Source organism: Eschscholzia californica, unplaced genomic scaffold (assembly GCF_041429995.1).
Source record: "Eschscholzia californica isolate CP2 unplaced genomic scaffold, dmEscCali1.0.p SCAF_6, whole genome shotgun sequence".
Taxonomy (NCBI): domain Eukaryota; kingdom Viridiplantae; phylum Streptophyta; class Magnoliopsida; order Ranunculales; family Papaveraceae; genus Eschscholzia; species Eschscholzia californica.
Window position 1 is genome coordinate 21,270,400 of NW_028238483.1, and position 22,778 is coordinate 21,293,177.

At 34.2% G+C, this 22,778-nt stretch overlaps 2 protein-coding genes across 2 annotated transcripts; both read left to right on the plus strand.

The window, feature by feature from the left end:
- The first annotated feature begins 6,465 nt into the window (after nt 1-6,465).
- On the plus strand, nt 6,466-7,497 carry LOC147532412 (cysteine proteinase COT44-like). The gene is made up of 2 exons (XM_086649947.1): nt 6,466-6,553; nt 6,917-7,497. The coding sequence occupies exons 1-2, from the start codon at nt 6,466-6,468 to the stop codon at nt 7,495-7,497; spliced, it is 669 nt and encodes a 222-aa protein (XP_086506073.1).
- Nucleotides 7,498-13,291: 5,794 nt separating this feature from the next.
- On the plus strand, nt 13,292-16,841 carry LOC147532413 (elongation factor 1-gamma 3-like). Its single transcript, XM_086646347.1, has 8 exons — nt 13,292-13,497; nt 13,623-13,666; nt 14,290-14,439; nt 14,538-14,598; nt 14,690-14,742; nt 15,024-15,125; nt 15,226-15,721; nt 16,240-16,841. The coding sequence occupies exons 2-8, from the start codon at nt 13,658-13,660 to the stop codon at nt 16,617-16,619; spliced, it is 1,251 nt and encodes a 416-aa protein (XP_086502473.1). The 5' UTR covers nt 13,292-13,497; nt 13,623-13,657; the 3' UTR covers nt 16,620-16,841.
- Nucleotides 16,842-22,778: the final 5,937 nt, after the last annotated feature.

Below are 22,778 nucleotides of genomic sequence, written 5' to 3' on the forward strand. Positions count from 1 at the left end.
TGGCAATTATTTCACGTACGCCAAATATAACTTTTGTATTTTTGTCACTAATAGTAAGTCCAAGGGGGTAAACTCAATTACCCATTATTGAGGGGGGTAAACTCAATTACCAATTAGTGAGGAGGGGATAAGCCCAAAAAACCCTTATTTTTATCTAAGACTGCCTTATGGAAGTAGTTTAATTGATCATACGTAATTTAGGCAATAAATTAAGTAGAGGTTAGAATAGATGTGTTTTCAGGCCTCCTAGGGTGGTCCTAAGAGTTTTTATACTTTAGGGCCCAAGATGTCTTCATTGACGGTTATAGTGTGCATCTAAATTCATGATGTATTACATATTATAATCATGATGTATCGATGCCATTAAAATGTAATGACTCTTGGAGTCTACTCCAAAAAAATAAATTAAACATGATATGAGAAGTTACCGAAACAATTTCATTTTGTTTATATTAATGTACTTGTGAATTGAAATAGAAATTGTCGTTGTTGATATGGGAGATCTACTTCCAGATCTTCTGAAAATAAACAGAGATAAAGAGGTTAGATAGACAAGAAGAATAGGAAGAACTGGCTCTCTTTCCTCTCGTCTCCGTGTCTCCTTGATGAATTATCAACATTACCACATATTAACGTGTCAAACCAAGAAATGGGTGACATGCAGAAAAACTTAGACGATGCCAGTCAAAGTGGTGCCACGAACATGGTGGAACAATTATCGATCACCAAAAGTGATCACTAGTTCGATTATTCTGAAATTTTACTTCCACCACAACATAACAATTATCTTAATCCGCTCATCAAATAGACTAGAATCTGGGCTACATATAGGTACACCATTCAAGCTTAGAAATCACTATAGGCTATTAGGTAAAATTTGGAGTTAAAGGACCAAATCCCTGTGAACATTGAACTTAGAGCAAGACAGGAAAAACATAGAATTGATTTACACGAATTTTAGGTCATCCTAAATTAATATGGTAATTTAGACTTAACCATTACTTTTGCCATATTAAGTTACTAGGTATAACCCGTGCCCAAGGCACGGAAAATTTGGTTAATTACAACGGGTATGGGGTAAAATTTATTCCCGAAACTAAAATAGTTTAGAATCGAAATGAAGTCGGTAAACACCTTAAATTCACAAAATTTAATTTGATATAATAAATCACAAATTTATAAGAAAAACGTACACAAAAATTATTATTCGTGGAGGACACCGATATGAACAATAATATCGCAAGAAAGATATCACATGTTGAGAAATTCAAACATTTCTCATTTCATATTTCGAACATGTAGTAGTGAGATAACTAAGCATCGAATTAAGTGCAAATCACACTATTGAGTAATAACTTTCCTAAAAGGTTCATTAAAATCTACTTGTTTTTACAGAGGGTATTGAAAACTCGAACTTTGGGATAATAGAAAACATTACTTGGTTAACTTTTATCAAAGAAAATAGAGAGATATACTTTATTATAAAGTGTCAAGTGGATAAAATTGATTAACTACTACTGCTATGTGGTTTGAGTTTCAAGTCTGTAAAGGATGAACTTATTAAAAAAAATCAAGAAGCATTTGATAAAAAATTTATTCTTTACATCATTTACGTAAGAAGTCTTAATGGAAAACTAACCAGAGATGAAATTGTATTCGTGCATTACATACTATCGAAGAAGGAAAATAACAAATTGGCGTATCCTGCATTTATATCTTGAATGAGCATAAGGTTTAAGACATCAATTTCCATTTTTCACACGGTCAGCCTTTGCTACTCGTAAATCAGTTGAAAAACTCCAAGCATGAATAAAGAAAGTGTTGGAAGTGAAGTAGAACAAAGATTTAATTTTTTTTTTTTTAACTCAAAGCGTGTCTATTATCACCAATGAAGATTATAAAGAGAGATTCAAGGTCCAAATTCCGCTATGAAGTTAAGATCTTACATCATTGAATGATATATTATTACGTTTTTCCTCTTTGAATGTTTGCCGAAACTTTCTCTGATTGTTTCACAAAGGAAGAAATCAAAGACTATTAGAAGATCCAGCTTTTCAATCAAACCAGATAGATCAATAGAAATAGGAAGTAAATCTAAATTTTTAAAGGAAAGAAAATATGTTCTAATATATTTCATGAAGTGGAAAAAAAATTAATACAAAAATCCGTGAAAACAATCTAAATAAATAAATTTAAAAACTAACTAAAATTGAATCTACAAAAATTTAAGAGCATTTCTCTTGGTTGATTTCTTTTTCTGAAATTGTGGCTAGTCGTTCTTCGGGACTCTATACCAAATACAAAACGAATAACTTAAAATATAGATCTATGAAAAATAATTTGAGTTCAATTTATTAGTCAGGTAAATTAAATAGAAAATACCTTGTAATCCATCCTGAAGATACTTTAACAATTACCTGAAGCGTAAAATATAAGGACCACAACGATCAACATGAAAGTTAGAGAGAGCCAACACAGAATGAACACAAAGAACCCAATCATTGAAAAAGAAGTAAAAGAAAGAGGCAAGGTCTAGAAAAATAAAATATAAACTCAATTCATCCATTATATTAAGGTAATTATAGACAAAATAATCAAACTCCTGATCATCCTCAGTAATATAAACATATAAAAAGTCTTATTATAGACAAAATATTAACAAATCAGAGTGACTAACAAAACAAAAAAAAAACTAATATCATCACGTAAGTAAACAAATCGAACGATAAAACGATCAATCTATGGACAATAAGCATGGTGCTCGATCAAGTTAGAAAGAAGAATTCTCATGCAAGTCTTGAAATTCGGGAAAGCTAAACAACCACATTCGAAAACAACAATATTAAGAGGGAAGTAATTCATACAAATCTAATTAATTTCTCTACTTTTGAATGACAATTTGTCGAGAAATTGATTTGAGGGACAAACTAAGCTAGCATGAACTTACGGTTACAAATTAGTTTCCGCTAGTTAACAGAGAGATAAAGTGTAAAGAACAAAATTGAAAATCTATTATATAAAACAGAAGGGAAAACGATGACTGGGACAAACATCCTTATTTAATAAGAGATATTGTCTAGAAGCCCTTCTCAAAATTTAAGATATAGTCCTTCGTAGAAATAAAGTTACCTATTTAAAAAACAATAATCTTTTCCTTCTAGAAATAAAATAACTAATTTAAGAAATAAAGAAACAAAATAAATTTCAAAGGTTAGAAAAAGAAATTGAAATCTCTCTCTCTCAATAGAATACTAACTATTTAAGAGAAAAGAAACAAAAAAGTAATACAAAAAAATAATAACTAATAAAAATCTCTTTCTCTCAATAAAATATAACAATAAATTTCGTGACATTTGATTGATATAGGTGTCCGTGCTCTAGGGCACGGGATATACCCTAGACAATACCCCTTCTCAAAATTTAAAATATTGTCTAGAAGCCCTTCTTAAAATTTAAAATATTGTCTAGAAGCCCTTCTCAAAATTTAAAATATAGTCCTTCATAGAAATAAAGTTGTCTATTTAAAAAACAATAATCTTTTCCTTCTTAGAAATAAAATAACTAATTTAAGAAAAAAAGAAACAAAATAAATTTTAAGGGTTAAAAAAAGAAATTAAAATCTCTCTCTCTCAATAAAATAATAACTAATTTAAGAAAAAAAGAAACAAAAAAAAAATAATAACTAATAAAAATATCTCTCTCTCAATAAAATATAACAATAAATTTCGTAACATTTGATTGATACAAGTGTCTGTGCCCTAGGGCACGGGATATACCATAAAAGAAATTTATTTTGTTTCTTTTTTTCTTAAATTAGTTATTTTATTTCTAAGAAGGAAACGATTATTGTTTTTTAAATAGGTAACTTTATCTCTACGAAGGACTATATTTTAAATTTTGAGAAGGACTTCTAGACAATATGCATAATTAAATAAGGATGTTTGTCCCAGTCATCGTTTTCCCTTCTGTTTTATATAATAGATTTTATTGAGAGAGAGAGAGATTTTAATTTCTTTTTTTAACCCTTGAAATTTATTTTGTTTTTTTTTCTTAAATTAGTTATTTTATTTCCAATAACAAAAAGATTATTGTTTTTTAAATAGGTAACTTTATTTCTACGAAGGACTATCTTAGAAATTTTGAGAAGGGCTTCTAGACAATATGTATAATTAAAAAAGGATGTTTGTCCTAGTCATCGTTTTTCATTCATCGTTTTTCATTCTGTTTTATTATATAGATTTAACTCTCTCACCATTATTGGAACTAGGCTATATCCCGTGCCCTAGGACACGGACACTTGTATCAATCAAATGTTACGAAATTTATTGTTATATTTTATTGAGAGAGAAAGATTTTTTATTAGTTATTATTTTTTGTATTATTTTTTTGTTTATTTTCTCTTAAATTAGTTATTATTTTATTGCGAGAGAGAGATTTTAATTTCTTTTTTTAACCCTTGAAATTTATTTTGTTTCTTTTTTTCTTAAATTAGTTATTTTATTTCTAAGAAGGAAAGAATTATTGTTATTTAAAAAGGTAACTTTATTTCTACGAAGGACTATATTTTAAATTTTGATAAGGGCTTATAGACAATATCCTTTATTTTATTAAAAAAGGATGTTTGTCCCAGTCATCGTTTTCCCTTCTGTTTTATATAATAGACTAGGGTATATCCCGTGCCCTAGGGCAGAGACACTTGTATCAATCAAATGTTACAAAATTTATTGTTATATTTTATTGAGAGAGAGAGATTTTTATTTATTATTATTTTTGTATTATTCTTTTGTTTATTTTCTCTTAAATTAGTTATTATTTTATTGAGAGAGAGAGAGAGATTTTATATTCTTTTTTTAACCCTTGAAATTCTCTTAAATTAGTTATTATTTTATTGAGAGAGAGAGAGAGATTTATATTCTTTTTTTAACCCTTGAAATTTATTTTGTTTCTTTTTTTCTTAAATTAGGATTTTTTTTTCTAAGAAGGAAAGGATTATTATTTTTTAAATAGGTAACTTTATTTCTACGAAGGACTACATTGTAAATTTTGAGAAGGGCCTCCAGACAATATGCTTTATTAAAAAATGATGTGTGTCCCAGTCATCGTTTTCCCTTCTGTTTTATATAATAGATATTCATAACTGTGAATGCCCATGTATTGTCAATCTATTTCATTTTAGTCTTGCATGTGAATAGCGAGAATGCCCATATATTGTAAATGTAGTGTACAATGATATGTTTTAGAGTTAATTCCTATTTGGCTTCCTACTTTGTGACCAACTTCTTTTATGGCTCTTTATTTTTTGTAAATTTAAATATGGCCCCTTTTTTTGATGTAAATGACCTAACTACACTTCCTATAAATAATTTTTCAAAATAAAATAAAAAATAAAACTTGAATTCCACCTCACTTCCCTCTCCACAACACATATCTCTCCACGTCACATCTCTCTCAATATCAACTCTCTCTTCTCCGACGAAAGTCGCCGGCCGGAAAATTTCCGGTCGGCGACCTTCGTCGGAGAAGAGAGAGGTGAGTTGGAGAGAGAGGTGAGTTGGAGAGAGAGATGTGACGTGGAGAGATATGTGTGGTGGAGAGGAAAGTGAGGTGGAATTCAAGTTTTCTTTTTTTATTTTGTTTTGAAAAAGTATTTATAGGAGGGGTAGTTAGGACATTTACATCAAAAAATGGGGCCATATTTGAATTTACAGAAATAGAGGGTCATAAAAGAAGCTGGTCACAAAGTAGGGCGCCAAATAGGAATTAACTCTATGTTTTAATAAGTGTGATCGGTTTGATTTTTCATTTATGGTTGAAAATCTATTCGATTTTAGTTCTGCATGTGAATCTCCGGAATGACTAAGCTTATATTCTGAGCTTGGTTTAGCTTGATGGAATAATATCCAATTTTCAGAAAACACCATCTATCGACTATCGTACCAAACCACAACAAAAGAATGACAAGCGCAAAATTCATGTTCAAGATCGGTATGAATTCCATCCAAGTAATTCCTTTATAATAAGCTTAAAACAATCAAAAATCTTAATTGTTTGTTTGCCTATCTCAAAATGGGATATAACATCTACCTATTCGGTCTTATTTCTTTAACTTCGGTCATTTTCTTGACTACCAATTCTATTGCAACCCAATATGATCATAAAAGTGTAAAAAATGCAAAATCTGATCTTGATTTGCAAAATCAAATAACGAAAGAAAGGTTTGAGCAGTGGTTAGACAAATACCACAAAAGTTATGACAACCTTGAGGTGTGGTCACAACGTTTTGAGATTTACAAAAATAATGTTGAATTGATCAATCGCGTTAACTCTAAGAACTTGTCCTACACTTTAATCGACAATGAATTTGCGGATATGAGTAGGGAAGAATTTAGAGCTAAGTATTTAGGGTTTCATGTTCTTGAAAATGAAGAAAAGAAATCAAAGAGATGCTCTAGTTATGAGCAAACAATGCAGGTGAAATATGATTTGCCAGTAAGTGTGGATTGGAGAGATGCCGGTGCTGTTACTACGATTAAAAGCCAAGGAAGTGAATGTGGTAAGCTACTTCGTAATTATATTTGTTTGTCCACGTGATAAACTAAATCAGTTGAATTTGCTATATAAGTTCAAATTTGTGAAAATGGTTCGGACTATATATGCAATTTTTTTTTTTTTTTTTGACATTTCATATTTTACTGTCCTGAAGAAGGAAAAACAAAATTTCCACTTTCTTTTAATACTAGTAGTACCCTCGATCTAGTTAAATTGACATTTGATGACCACATAAACGAAATAGAGTTTGGTAACATAACTCATTTTTTTTTTTCGAATTATCATTTCCAATTTAATAGATGTTCTTCTTAACTTTTATTCTTATACTCTGATTAAACACGAAGTTGTTGGTCATTCTCTGCAATAGTTGCCGTAGAAGGCATAAACAAAATTGTCAATGGAGAACTAGTCAACCTATCAGAACAACACCTAATTGACTGTGACCCAAGGGACAATGGCTGTGAATCAGGATCGATGGCGAATGCATTTCAATATATCATAGACAACCATGGAGTTACAACTCAAGAAGAGTACCCTTACAAAGGAAGCACAGGTACATGTGACACAGTCAAAGCTTCACAAAATTTGATACCTATAACTGGGTTCAAGCATGTGCCACAGTTCGATGAGAATAGCCTTCAAGCGGCAGTCGCTCGTCAACCAGTATCAGTTGCTATAAACGCTGATGGTGACGCTTTTCGATTTTACAATAGTGGAATTTACTCGGGTCCATGTGATGTAACACCTAATCACGGTGTTGCAGTTATTGGATATGGTGGTGGTAGTGGTGGTGACGGTGATGAAGGAAAGTATTGGCTTATAAAGAACTCTTGGGGGACTGGATGGGGAGCTAAAGGTTTCCTTAAGATGAGTCGTGATGTTTCTAATAGAGAAGGCGCTTGCGGTATTACCACCGATGCCGCTTACCCGACTATAGTGAAGAACTAATTCTATTGGTACAACAAACTTACCGTCATTATAAATCAATTCTATTTGGATGGTCCTAAACGAAAAATCAATAAAATACCAGAAAAGAACGTCTAAATAGAAATTAGATTGTGTCATTTAACTGTTGTTAGTTTATTGTGGAAATTAAAAGTTTTACAATAGAGAAATATAGAAAGAAAATGATGAGACGACTGACGAGACTGGATGAGAAGTTCTTATTCCTTCCCAGAGTATAAGCCGCCCGGAAGACTCTTCGATGTGTTGCGAAAGGGTAGGCAGCACATGACCATGACGACGGAAAACACCACAGACCTCGATGTGATACAGTGAATCTATGTTTTTCTTTTAATTGAAAGGAATATCTTTCTAGTAGTGGAAGTATTTCTTGATGAAAACGAATATCGCTCACCCTATAGAATGAAAAAAGGACCGGAAAGGAGAAATAGTTTAATGGCCGCCGTTAGAACCTGGGAAAAGAATGACCACCACAAATGGATGAATAGGATTGGTTATCCCCGGATTGACTCCCATATCTTAAGGATTAGAAGAGATGATTGATGACCAAATTATCACAAAGATGCTCAAATATTGGCTTGATTTCTACGTTTAGTGATGTAGATTGTTGCGGAAGCGTAAAAGTAGTGGAATCCACCATTGTTATTAAACTAAACTAAGGAAATAAAGCTGAAGAAATAACGATTAAACGATAAAATAACGAAGAACAACTGAAATAATTAAAGAAGAAGATGCAATCAAGGAGATTTTGTATTTGATGATTCAATTCAATGATTAACAAGGCAGGCTAGACTTCTCTTATATAGAGATTGCACTTTCCTAGATAGACTCAAATAAAGAAAGAAGATAACTATTAAGGGATACTTTCCTTGATTGCTAAGATACTAAAATACTAAAACATAGAAACCCTAAATACTCAAACCTGGTAACTATACTAACGCGGGCTTAGGCGGCGACTTGGCCGTTAGGCCCACTAGTACTCTGGCCGAGAGGCCCACTAGAATGATGGCCGCCATCATACTCCCCCGCTGAGAAAAAACTTGCCCCCGAGTTGGTGTTGTCATAAAGCGGATCGTCCAGGCAATACGGATATATATTAGCGATGTGGAAGATAACTTTGGCGACGATTTTGAAGGCAATCCTTAGTTTCCACTTTTCCCGATATTTGCCAAAAATTTGAAGAAGACAAATATAGACCAAATCACCAACTAGAATCTGAATCCCAAAATGACAAGATAGTTGCAAAATAGATGGTAGGAAACAAACTTCCAACAAATTTCTAAATCTCCCGTCATCTAGTAATTTCATGAATAGGATCATAAACACCACATTATTTTCCACAGAAAAATCCACTATGAATTTGGTCATCCAATCTATCACGTTCCAAACTTCCGTTCTGTTAATTATCCTATCGAGGTTCCGACCAACGAGTGAAGAATAAATAATGTTGATCTTGCCATCCTCCCATGGTAGAATCTGCCACTTAATAATTTTCAAGAATGTGTGACGTAACATGGACAATTGTGAAGAAAGACTTATTGTAGCAAATCTGCAAAATTCTTCACTAAGAGACGAAGTATGAACGAAACCAACCTCTGAAGAAATAGGTGGCTTCATTGACTATCTGAACTCATGAGAAACTTCCGGAAGGTCCACATATGTATTAGTAGTAAGGGTAGGTTTTGAAACATCAATAACTTCACCCGTTACAAGACTACCGCATAGGTTTGCATTATTTGTGTCAACTAGTTTGTCGTGAGGAAATACTTCCAATTCAGTTGAAGCTTTTGAACCACAAATTACTTTTTCATTCACAAAAATATCAGAATCATTACCTGATGACTTAGGAACTAGAAATGGTGGACGACAAACCAACTTATCGAATTGCTCAAGAAGTTCAACAAGTATCGTTGAAGAAGACACAACTTTTGATACAAAATCAGATGAGTTCTTTGATGGTACACCAACCAATGGCTTTGGAAAAGGTTTTAATACTTGAATAACACCACAATTTTGAAGGGATAATGGATTAACCTTTCCTTGAAGGGAACTGTTGGGAGCAGACAATCCACTCGATTTGGTGTCAAAATTTTTGGAGCCATTTGTTTTCATGTCTACGTGTATCCTCACGGGATTCAAGTCATGTTTGATGGCGCCGGGGAGATCATCCTCATCAACAAGTATTACCATATCTCGGTCTTCATCCTTGTATGTAAAGGAGGTATCGTCATCAGGGGCGAACTTGAAGATATTACGAATCTTGGCCTCAGGCTCAGCCATACCCATAACAAGAGAGCCATTGCTCTTAACAATTACACTAAATTGTCTAATCATATCTCCATATTTCACCTTGATTACTAGATTTGAATCGTCAACTTTTAATTTGTGATTATTAGGAAATAAAACCAACGACGACACAAATTGATGTGGAAGAATTTTGTGATTTGAAACGAGAATTTCTTCTTCCGAAATCGCATCTGAAACAAATAAATTTTTCGGGCTTGTGTTGTTCAATTGAAATTCTTCTTCTTTATTTGTCTCATCGAATTTTTCTTCATCCGTCATTGAAAACATAGAAATTTCGTTAACAAGAACCTCCCTTTCAACGATGTCGATCATGGTGGTCGAAGGAATTTTGTTACAATACCGTGGAAGTAAGCGACAACCGTCTTCCCCCTTCACTAAATAACTTGTATTTTTGTTATGGAGAACCTCTCCTCCAACAATATTGTTCATGATGGGTTTCTTGGATTCATGGGTTTCACTATTGGTAGGGAAAGTAATAAAAGATTGAGAACCTGATTGAGAACCAGAATCATCTGTAGAAGAAGGTTCAAAAAATTTGGGTGGAGCAGTTACCTCATGTTTCTCTCTAGTCGATGTCGGGTTTTCTTCAAGCGGAACAAGGATGACAAGCTTCTTATGCCAAACAAACTCGTAAGTATTATTACGACTTCTACGTATGGCATCAACATCGAAAATCCATGGTTGTCCTATGATGAGATGACAATTCTCCATGTCAACAACGTCACAACAGAGAGAGTCGCGGTAGTAAGAACCGATGGAGAACGTAAATATGCATTGTTGGCTAACTGATAACTCGCTTTTGTCGGAAATCCAACCGAGTTTATACGGGCAAGGGTGGTCGTAAGTAGGAAGACCGAGTGCTTTGACGAGGCGAAGTGATATCATGTTTCCTTCGCTACCGTTGTCAATAATAAAGTCACACACCTTATTGTTGATGGTGAGTCTTGATTTGAAAACGTTATGTCTTTCCGCAGGATCCGGAGGTTCTGGAAGAAGAGATGAAGAATGGTGGAGAGATGAAGTCGTGGTAAAGGGTATAGAAAAAAATTTCTCATTTTTTGTATCAGGATTTTGCAGGCTCATGATACCAGCTGATGTAGATTGTTGCGGAAGCGTAAAAGTAGTGGAATCCACCATTGTTATTAAACTAAACTAAGGAAATAAAGCTGAAGAAATAACGATTAAACGATAAAATAACGAAGAACAACTGAAATAATTAAAGAAGAAGATGCAATCAAGGAGATTTTGTATTTGATGATTCAATTCAATGATTAACAAGGCAGGCTAGACTTCTCTTATATAGAGATTGCACTTTCCTAGATAGACTCAAATAAAGAAAGAAGATAACTATTAAGGGATACTTTCCTTGATTGCTAAGATACTAAAATACTAAAACATAGAAACCCTAAATACTCAAACCTGGTAACTATACTAACGCGGGCTTAGGCGGCGACTTGGCCGTTAGGCCCACTAGTACTCTGGCCGAGAGGCCCACTAGAATGATGGCCGCCATCATTTAGGGAAGAGAACTAATTGTCAACCAAACAATAAAATAATATAGTTACATGAAATAACATACAATAACTAAACAACTGAATTTTTAATTGCACACAAATGACGACTTTGGTGGAAATAAACTATTATGTGAAAATATTTCTCTGTTGTCGTTTTCTTTTTAGGATATTAATTACCGTAGTCATTACAAAGGTATTGGCACATCAATATGATGTGATAAACATGATAATCGCCGAATTTAAACTCTTACAGAATGAGCCTAAAGCCAACCAAATTATTGGCCTGAACCCCAACTAAACTAACGGCCTAAAACCCATGTAACTACTTTATTTATATCTTTAACAACCCGAGTCCAATAAACCATCGAGTTCACCTCCGTTGGGGTTCGAATTTTGGACCTCCAGAGTTTAGGAGTGTTTGCATTACAAATTGAGCTATCAGTTGTTGACATATTTCTCTGTTATCAAACACTAACTTTAGGAAAAGAAAAGGGTTATTTCTCAAATGGTACCCTAGTTTATGACCAACTTCCCGCGTGGCCCCTTAGTTTATTGAAATAACCAGATAACCCTATTTTCTAATTTTCCGTCACAAGTCCGTTAACATTAAATTTTGTAAACCCAAATTACCCTTACTTGTTGTCCGATCAAGCTTTTTCAACCCGTCACTCTCATCCTTTTGAATAAGTTTCCAAGATTTACTATTACTTATAGAGAGAGAAAAATATATATTCATTACCTGGTCACATACCCACTTCCATTGCTTCTTTCTCTAAACTTTTAGAACTTTACCTTGACAACAATAATCAAACAAACCCTTAACTCCATTATTTGAAGTTGTTGTTATGAGATTTTCTAAGTGTGACCGAGGAGAACCCAAATGCCAATCTTTGAAATAAGCAACAATTTCAAATCCTGCTAGTACATAACCATCAAAACACTTCGTTGAAGGAATAAAACCTCTTCTTAACCTTTTGATTCTTAGTGTTATCGATCTCACTACCAACGTCTGAATCTATTAACTCTACTAGAACCAACTCAACGTTTAATTGCACCAAAAATGTAAAAAATTGCAAAACAATGGAAGTTAAACAACCCGTAGCCTTATGATCTTTGAGAAGAAGAACCCAAATTAAGTGCTTAGCATTTTTACCTCTACCTTTTGTCCTAAAATCAAATCATCTTCAAAAGTGGATCAAGTTCAAGCATAGACCATTAAATTTTTCATTTTTACAACAACATGAGATCCTCTTTTAAGTATCATTTGTGATTTGACCACCAATCAAATGAGGTGTCATTTCCAATAAAAAAATCTCAACTACCCAATTTGCAAAAATGTGAAAGAATTAAACCCCTTTTAAAATGGAAGTTCGAAACTTCGAATCACTTGATTTTGGTAACAACCCACCAATTAAAAGTTTGTAGCTACTGTTTTCTCCGTCTCATTTTTAGGTTATGAATGACATAAAGAAGAAAACAAACTAACTCTAAAACCTTAAAGTAGAAAGATAGGTGACTGAATTGCAGCAAGATTCAATATAAACTCAGAGCAGAAGAAGATGTCGATGAGTAATAAGATCTGATTATACTCCTCATCTCTCTCTATAATTAATAGTAGGTATGCTATGCTATCAAGGTAAAGTTGTTAAAGTGCAGAGAGAGAAACAATAGAAGTGACAAGTGGGTACGTTACTAGAGAACGAATCTCTTCTATAATTAATAATAAATCTTGGAAAATGATTCAAAAGAATTTGAGTGACAGGTTGAAAAGACTTGTTCTGACAACAAGAACGGGTGATTTGGGAACACAAAATCTAACGTTAACAGACTTGTGACGGGAAAGTAGAAAATGAAAACATCTGAGTATTTTCGATAAACTAGGAGGCTAAGCGGGAAACTAGTCATAAACTAGAGGACCATTTGGGAAATAAGTCAAAAGAAAATTACACCTTGAAGTTGCGTTTGAGGACTAAATAGAAGGAAGTATGAGTCAATAGACCATTATCAAATTTAACAAATTATTTGGTCTCGCATTGAAATAAGAAGAAATATACACTTCTATATAAACCCTAGTCTTTACTATGACGCCTTCTCTTTACAAACCCTAAAATCCTTCTACACTCCTCTCGTTTTCTCCTCAGCAGAGGCTAGGGTTTTTCGGAAGGTCAGTTCTCAGAGTGTTAGATTTATCTAATTATGGATTTGATTATTCAATTGTAGATCGATTTTGATTATTTTCGATTCTATCTTTCTTTGTGAAATTCTAATTGATGTTGTTAATTTTCTCAGATCTGAAACTAAAGTGAACTCAATCTCTGGAAGAAATGGCTTTGGTGAGTATTTTGATTTCTCTTTAGATCTTTGTTTATCTCAATTAGGTCAAGACTTAAACGAAAGAATCCGTCACCTGCCCCTTCATTCGACAATGGAGGGCCTTCTTGACCTAACTCACTGATGGTTTCATCAAAATTTATTCCCCTTCCTGACCATCTCCCTCTCAGTTTTGTTTATCTCATAGAATAACAGAAGTTGCATTGATAATTTATAGGAGGTGTATCCTTCATAAAACTTTTGTTGGGTTTTCTAGATCTAGTTGGTATATTTTGTATATAGCGACAATTTTATGTTTTTCTCGCCATGCTATATATATCTATATATATATATATATATATATATATATGGTTGGTGTCTTACTTGAAAAGGTTTGCTTCCAACAGAACTTCAATGTCTATTTTGTTTGTCTTTCAATCACGCTGTATTTATTATGTCTTATAATTCTATGAAATAAATAACCCTGTAAAATCTAGCAGTAATGGGCAGTTTTTATATGCAAAAGATGGAGGAAATCTCATGAATCCTGAGTACATCATTTTGGGGTTGACAAAATTGGCCCATTTGGCATCATTTTTTCCTTCATAAAAGCTCGTATTGATGTTTAGTTTTATCTACTTTATAGGTACTACATGCCGGAAACACAAATAAAAATGCGTACAAGGCACTCATTGCTGCCGAGTACAATGGGGTCAAAGTTGAGCTTGTTCAGAACTTTGAAATGGGTGTTACCAACAAAACTCCCGAGTTTCTTAAGATGAATCCTATTGGGAAGGTACACTTTTCAGCCTATTGAGTTTACTTTCTTACTGTCCTTACTACTCCTAGTAGTTGCTTCATTTTTCTTAAATATGCATGTTATGTTATGTGTAGGTTCCTGTACTGGAAACACCCGAGGGCCCCATATTCGAGAGTAATGCTATTGCTCGCTATGGTGAGACAAAATGACAATATCTCATTAAGTTTTCTATTTCTGGACTATTATTTTGGTTCTCATCAATTATCATTTCCTTTTTTTTTTGCAGTTACACGTTTGAATGAAAACAATTCTCTTTTCGGTTCATCCTCCATTGAATATGTAAGATTTTATCATTTGGTTTCTAATGAAATAAGCGAATGTGATAATTTTTCCTCGCACAAGGCCAAAATCATCTTTTCTTCTTTGTTTCTTGTGATTTACACATTGATTGTTCATGGATTTTCTTTTAACTCAGTAAAATATCAAATCTGTCTCTTCAGGTTTTGTATATAAGCTTGAAGTACCAATTCTTAAACTGTTTCTTGTCACATTTTCTAATGAATTGAGTTTATTCTTTAACGTATTATTAACCTACGTCTTTTGATACTTGTCTTGTACAGGGTCTTATCGAGCAATGGATTGATTTTTCAGCTTTGGAGATCGATAACAACATATTGCGTTGGTTTATTCCAAGAATTGGTTACGCTGTATACCTTCCTCCTGTAAGTTAAATGCCATTCCTTCAATTTCTAGTCTACTTCCAAATCTATTTCTTAATCGCAAAACTAATGTGCCTTTGTGTTCCTTTTTGAACTCTTCAAGGCCGAGGAAGCTGCAATTGCTGCTCTAAAGAGAGCCCTAGCAGCTTTGAACACACATCTTGCCTCCAACACTTTCCTTGTGGGCCATTCCGTGACCCTTGCTGACATTATCATGACTTGCAACTTGACATTGGGTTTCAGTAAACTTATGACCAAGAACTTCACGTCCGAGTTCCCTCACGTAGAGAGGTACTTCTGGACAATGGTTAATCAACCAAATTTCAAGAAGGTATTGGGTGAAGTAAAACAGACAGATTCTGTTCCACCAGTTCAGAAACCTGCTGCTGCTGCCAAAGAACCAGCGAAACCCAAAGCTAAGGCTGAACCAAAGAAGGAGGCTCCTAAGCCTAAAGAGGTTGAGGAAGAAGAAGAGCCTGCACCCAAGCCCAAGGCTAAGAATCCTTTAGATCTTTTGCCACCAAGTAAGATGGTATTGGATGAGTGGAAGAGGCTTTACTCCAACACCAAGACCAACTTCCGTGAGGTTGCAATCAAAGGTAATATCTTTTTGCATGCAATCTACTTATTCAGAACCTGCTAATTAGCGTAGTCACTTGGGAGATTATATCAAGCACCTACACATCAGTAGATACTGACCTTCAGCTAGATTAAGATATGGAAATTTAATCAAATCAGCTCTACGGCGCCTGTGGGTAATTATAGTTTGCCCCGAATTGTATCAAAATGAATATCAGACTGAACGAAATTCAGATTCTGCACTTTTCACGTAAACATTGCAGCGGTTGCATATTAAAATGACCCTTCAGAACTCCATTTCTTTAGTGTTGCTCTCGTGTTGTTATTTTCACTGATGTGGTCAACCCGCTTACTACACATAACTGTTCTTATATTAATGCTTTGGAGTTCACACCAATGTTTCAGTTATTGGAATCACAGATTATATCCGTTTTAGTATTTTATGTAGATGTTTCTTCCAACATTGCTATGTTTGTGTATTTGTTGTTACATCAATCTGTTTCTAGTTTCTTATTTTTCTCCGTTTATGCGTTCACAGGATTTTGGGACATGTATGATCCCGAGGGATACTCACTGTGGTTCTGTGATTACAAATACAACGACGAGAACACTGTGTCTTTTGTCACCATGAACAAGGTAGGTGGATTCCTGCAGAGAATGGACTTGGCCCGTAAATATGCATTTGGAAAGATGCTTGTTATCGGCACCAACCCACCATACAAGGTGAAGGGATTATGGCTCTTCCGTGGAAAGGAGGTTCCACAGTTCGTCATAGACGAGTGCTATGACATGGAGTTGTACGAGTGGACCAAGGTAGACCTTTCTGATGAAGCCCAGAAAGAACGTGTTAATCAGATGATCGAAGACCAAGAGCCTTTCGAGGGAGAAGCCCTGTTGGATGCTAAGTGCTTCAAGTGATCATCTTTTGGCTCGTTAATTATACTGTCTTTCGTATTTGTCTGTTGGATTTAGGCAGAGTTTAAGTAATTTCTCTAGTTTAAACTTTGTGTGGGACAAACGTAGACACTGGTTTCTTGTTTTTCCAGTGAATTTAGTTGTGGTCAATGTTTTTGATATTGTTGACAATTATGGTAGAAGATGTTGGTGGTAATGAAATATAATGGTGACAATTTCCTTTCATGATATTGATGTTTTTTTCCAAGTTACAAATTGTTTGATGGGGTTGTCAGTAAGTGAAGGTGTTGTGTCATAGTGAAATTTGTCAACTCCACCATCTATGCAGGAACCCTAATGTTCAGATTGGGGGTTCTCCTACAATGGTGTTGTGTCATAGTGAAATTTGTCAACTCCACCATCTATGCAGGAACCCTAATGTTTCAAGATTGGGGGTTCTCCTACAATGGTGTTGTGTCATAGTGAAATTTGTCAACTCCACCATCTATGCAGGAACCCTAATGTTTTAAGATTGGGGGTTCTCCTACAATGGTTGGCTTTATTGTTACTAAGATATGTTAGGTTGTTCACTCGAATGCTGTATGCGGGAGTCACTAACATACCTATGATCGTTTAATCTCAGATGGTATACATCATTATTTACCGGGCCAATTCTGTGTTTGCTAGTGTACATTTTTTTCTTCAATTTCTCCCACACCCTAACCCCAAGGCCAACATCTGCACCGCCACTGATTTTAGAAGAACCCTCGACGAGGGTTCATATCGTTTCAGAAAACCCTCATATATGGTTCCGTCTAAATTTTTATAAAACCTAAATTAGGATTCATCTCATTTTAGAGCATCTCCAATGCAACACTCAATAAAAACTTAATTAATCCAATGTGTCAAGTATGAGTTGAGTTTCTCTTTCCTAGGTTGCACTATTGAGATACTCAATTCAAAATTTAACTCCAATGCAACACTAAAAAAAACTCAACATTTACTTTAGATTTACTTTTGGTTCTTATTTTAATATATAAAATGTTGATGTGGACCAATTGAGACACAACAATAAATGTTGAGATACTCTAGTTGAGTGTTGCATTGGAGAGTGTTTTTTGTCAAAAACTCAAGTAGTCCTGTGTCAAATTGAGTTTTGTAAGTTGATTGTTGCATTGGAGATGTTCTTAGAGGGACCCTGAATAGGGTTTTGTCCAAGTTCTGGGTCGCCCTGGATTAAAGTTCTTCTAACTGCAAGGTGGTGGGAGTATAGGGTGGTGGAGGTGATGATGATGGTGAAGATGATGTTTTTGTTAGGTGAAGATGGTGATGTTGTTGTGGATGAAGATGAGCGGTGGTGGTGTTGGTGTTGCTGGGAAGCAACTCGATAACTGTATCGATTGGCGTATGTATTCGCCTATTCAGATACCCAATTTGGATATTTTCCACATTTCGTGCACATGCTCAATTATCCTTACCCAAAAACATTGGATTTGGAGAAGATATTATGTAATTGTATACATTAAATATTAGATAGATATATGCACTGAATGCCTATAATATATATTGGATGATATATAACCATTTCATAAAAAAAAAAAAAAATTTATATATAACCATTATGTTTCACTTCAAATGACCAAGCTTCACCAAGTAGTGGGGAATAAAGACCATAACCCAATTCAGTAAAAATTGGGCTCTTTTACAGAATGGGCTAAAAAAGCCCATTAAGACCATAACCTAATTCAACAAAAATTTCAGATCTCTTGAAATCCAAAAATAAACATCTGAATTTCAGATTTGAAAAAATAAAAAAACATACCCAACCTTAATTTTGTTTTGCGGATAATAGAAATTTCATAATAAGATTATCGCATCAGAAAGTTTTTGGATAGATCGAAAAACTTGCAGATGTTAACTCAAATGAAATGTGCTATCTGTTTGGATATCAAGTAACTAACTTTCAAAGATTTGAAACGAATCTAATACTGCACTATATGTCATGTTAAACATTTGCTCGACCCCCTAATTAGAGATTGAAAAATTGATATTTAAATAAATCTTACCATTTTTTATTGAGTAATTTGTAACAAATTTTATATTGTTCTGTCCAGAGAAGTCTCCCAGCACAGAAGATTCTCTTTGTCAACAGGTCTAAGAGTTCAAGTTTAAAATATTAAAAATTGTTTATAATGGTTGATAATGTGATCAAATGTGACTCATTAGAATCCTCCTTATCCAATAACAAAACTTCAAAAAGAAGAAAACCAACCAACAATTAATTCAAGAGTTAATTCCTATATGGCCCCCTACTTTGTGACCAGCTTCCTTTATGGCCCCCAAATTTCTGTAAATTCAAATATGACCCCCTATTTTCATGGAAATGTCATAACTACCCTTCACATTAATATATTTTCAAAATAAAATTAAAAACAAAAACCTAAATTCCACCTCACTTCCCTCTCCACCACTCATCTCTCTCCACGTCACCTCTCTCCAACTCACCTCTCTCTCTCTCCAAGTCAGCACTCAAACTTAAAAAAAAAAAAAAAAAAATTTTTTTTTCACTCACCTCTCTCTCTCTCTCCAATCAGCACTCTCATGAAGGTCGCCGGCCGGAAAATTTTCCGGCCGGCGACCTTCAAACTTAAAAAAAAAAAAAAAAAAAAAATTTTTTCACTCACCTCTCTCTCTCTCTCTCTCTCTCCAATCAGCACTCTCATGAAGGAATTTCCGGCCGGCGACCTTCATACTTAAAAAAAAAAAAAAAAATTTTTTTTTTTTTCACTAATCTCTCTCTCTCTCTAAAAATTCCGGCGAAGGGGGTTTCCCTTCGCCGGAATCTGGTCTGTTGAAGAACAGACCAGATCTGGTCTGTTCTTCAACAGACCAGATTCCGGCGAAGGGAAACCCCCTTCGCCGGAATGTTGAGAGAGAGAGAGAGAGAGATTAGTGAAAAAAAAAAAAAAATCTTTTTTTTTTTTTTTAAGTATGAAGGTCGCCGGCCGGAAAATTTTCCGGCCGGCGACCTTCATGAGAGTGCTGATTGGAGAGAGAGAGGTGAGTGAAAAAAAAAAATTTATTTTTTTTTTTTTAAGTTTGAAGGTCGCCGGCGTGAAAATTTTCCGGCCGGCGACCTTCATGAGAGTGCTGATTGGAGAGAGAGAGAGAGGTGAGTGAAAAATTATTATTATTTTTTTTTTTTTAATTTTGAGTGCTGACTTGGAGAGAGAGAGAGAGGTGAGTTGGAGAGAGGTGACGTGGAGAGAGATGAGTGGTGGAGAGGGAAGTGAGGTGGAATTTAGGTTTTTGTTTTTAATTTTATTTTGAAAATATATTAATGTGAAGGGTAGGTATGACATTTCCATGAAAATAGGGGGCCATATTTGAATTTACAGAAATTTGGGGGCTATAAAGGAAGCTGGTCACAAAGTAGGGGGCCATATAGGAATTAACTCTTAATTCAATTATCACTTAAGAACAAAACTTGCTTCTTAATTAAATATATTAAATTTAAAATTCTTTTGGATATATCTTTTAGTAAAGAATTAAACCCCTAACTAAAGTTAATCTTCTTTATGTCTTTTCCTTCACTTTCTTGTTTTTTTTATATCTTGTGGGGCAAAATGATTATAGCTTTTCACATTTTCATGCAATAATCATGCAAATTTTGCTCAATCTTTTTAGCCAAAGTTATTATATATAGGACATATAGCATGTCAACTTTTTTTATTTACTGTACACCTTTTGTTTGAATATAATATCACCTATTAAAATTTCAACTTTTAGCAAGCGAGAATTGAATTATAGCATCCGCTATTCAAAATTCAAACCCCTTGTTTAATAAAAAATTTCCGAATTTTTCAACAATAAAAGTGTTTATTTTAAATATAATTTGTTAGAAACCAAACTTGATTTCTTGACAAACTTGATTTTTATTAAACAAGGGTAGATCAAGAGTTGTTGGTTTCTAATAAGTGTAGCTAATTCTAGTTAAGTTAGCTTTTAGTCCATAGGCATCTTAATAGTGTATCAATAAGATTGTTCTATCTTTCATCAAAAAAATAAAATAAATAACATTATTTTATGTTCATTTTAAAAACGCCATCAGACCAATGCCTGATTTTAAGTTTAATATAAGGTATAAATGAACTCAAACAAATAAAGTGATAGGTGAGTCGAATATAATCTATGATTTAAAATCTTTTAGCGGTTCAACTAAACATCCAATATCATTTACGGGGTTTAGCTGAAAATAATGTCTCGAGAAATTTAAATAAAAATTTAAATATGTATACAAATTTTTGTATGTTTAATAAAAAAATAGATTTGAATAAGATCTAATTTACAAATGTTCGAAAGCATACAAACACTCATCTTAAGCTAATAAAATTGTACACAATTTTAATTCAAATTCTTGATAACAAAAAACACACAATTGTTCAACAAAAAAAAAAAAAAACACACAATTATGTACTGATAGACAAAAAATTCTAAATCCAATTCGATTCTATTAGTCAGACTCACAAGACTTCATTTCTAACATAAAAGATATTTATATCCAATTTAAGTAGGTGGACGCTTTCAACAAAAAAAAAAAAAAAAAAAAAAGTAGGTGGACGAATTTTACCTCATCTCTTGGTTAAGTTATAACTTTTTTCTTAACACAAAAAAAAAGTTATAACTTTTCTCATCACTTACAACTGGAGGAGATATCTTATATCTTCCCCCCCCCCCCCCCCCCCCCCCCCAATCCTCGAATGAGAGTTGTATGTACAAAAATTGGGCCGCAGCTTTGGAGAATAAAGAATAATCTCCGAGAAATTAATTCTCTACAGAATTTATGTTCTTTTTTGTATATTTCGAGGAAATATTTTATTTTAGTCTAAAAAGTCACTTGATCAAACAATGCCTCCTAATCTTCATCCTCTTTATCACCTTCACCACAACAACTTCCCACCACCACCATTCCGCCCACCACCATGCCGACCACCATTGCTACCTCTTCTCTTTCCTATCTCCTCCTCTCTATCTCACTGTTACCCTATGTCTCCCCCTCCTCTCTCTCTTGTTGCGTTTGTTCTCTCTCTCTCTCTATTTATCTCTCTCCCTCTCTCTCTCTCTATCTCCCGTTGTAGATCACTCTCATTATTTCTCTCGTTGTAGACATATCTCTCTCACTATCTATATCTTTCTCGCAGTCTCTCTCTCTTAGTCTGTATAGATCTCTCTGTGGAAATCATAGAGTTCGTGTCCACGCAACGTTTTGTTGCCACAAAATGGTAATGGTCACGAAACGTTTTGTGACCAAGAAACGTTTTGTAGCCACGAAACGTTTCGTTGCCACGAAATCCTCGAGGAGGGGTTTCACAAAAAAACCTCTTTGATGCCAAGTTCCGACGAAGGGAACACTTCCCTTTGTCGAAGTGGTGTCTGTCAGAGCGAGAGAAAGAATGAGAGATCGATTGAGAAACAGTAAGAGATTGAGAGAGAAACATTGGGGGATTGAGAGACATAGATAGTGAGAGATAGACAATGAGGAATCGAGAAAGAAACTAAGAGAAGAAGAGGGAAATAATAGGAGAACAAGAGAGAGATGGTGCGAGACAGTGGGAGAGAGAGAGAAAAAAAAAAGAAGAGATAGGGAGAAATAAGATAAATATTAGGGGGAAATGTTTGATCAAGTCAATTTTTGGACTAAAAAAACGCCCCTGAGTCAATATTTATTGACCAAAATCTTTATTCCCCGGAGAATTTCTCTTATTCCCCAATCCCCGACAATGGAGCGTGTTAAATGTACAACCCTCTAAGTGTAAATAAGATTGGCTTGGGGTTGGTTAGCCCTACGACTATACCCGAGTAAAAGACTTCCACTACAACCTAATTCACAAGAATAAAGGTCATTTGATAAATGGTCGCTTTAGGGCACAAAGAAAAATCTCAAGAGAATAAAGACTTAGTCAATTAAGATTGACCTAGGGTATACTTAATTTGTAGTTCGAAAATTCGTTTGATTGAAGTTTGCCCCTAAATCTTCACCTCCTCTTCTTCTATCACTTGCTCAGTCTTCTATCTTATCTTTCTCTCTCCTGTTAATTCCTTCTATCGGTCTTTCTCTATCTCGCTCTCCGATGCTTCTTTTCTCTCTCCCACTGTTGCTTTGTTTTTTGAAAATTGTTACTT

Bases quoted from the DNA above. Each gene is read 5' to 3' on its own strand.
- LOC147532412 (XM_086649947.1), top strand. From the start codon at position 6,466: ATGCAGGTGAAATATGATTTGCCAGTAAGTGTGGATTGGAGAGATGCC. The intron at 6,554-6,916 runs GTAAGCTACTTC...TCTCTGCAATAG, and splicing joins AAGCCAAGGAAGTGAATGTG to TTGCCGTAGAAGGCATAAAC.
- LOC147532413 (XM_086646347.1), top strand. The intron at 14,743-15,023 runs GTAAGATTTTAT...TGTCTTGTACAG, and splicing joins GTTCATCCTCCATTGAATAT to GGTCTTATCGAGCAATGGAT. The intron at 15,722-16,239 runs GTAATATCTTTT...ATGCGTTCACAG, and splicing joins CCGTGAGGTTGCAATCAAAG to GATTTTGGGACATGTATGAT.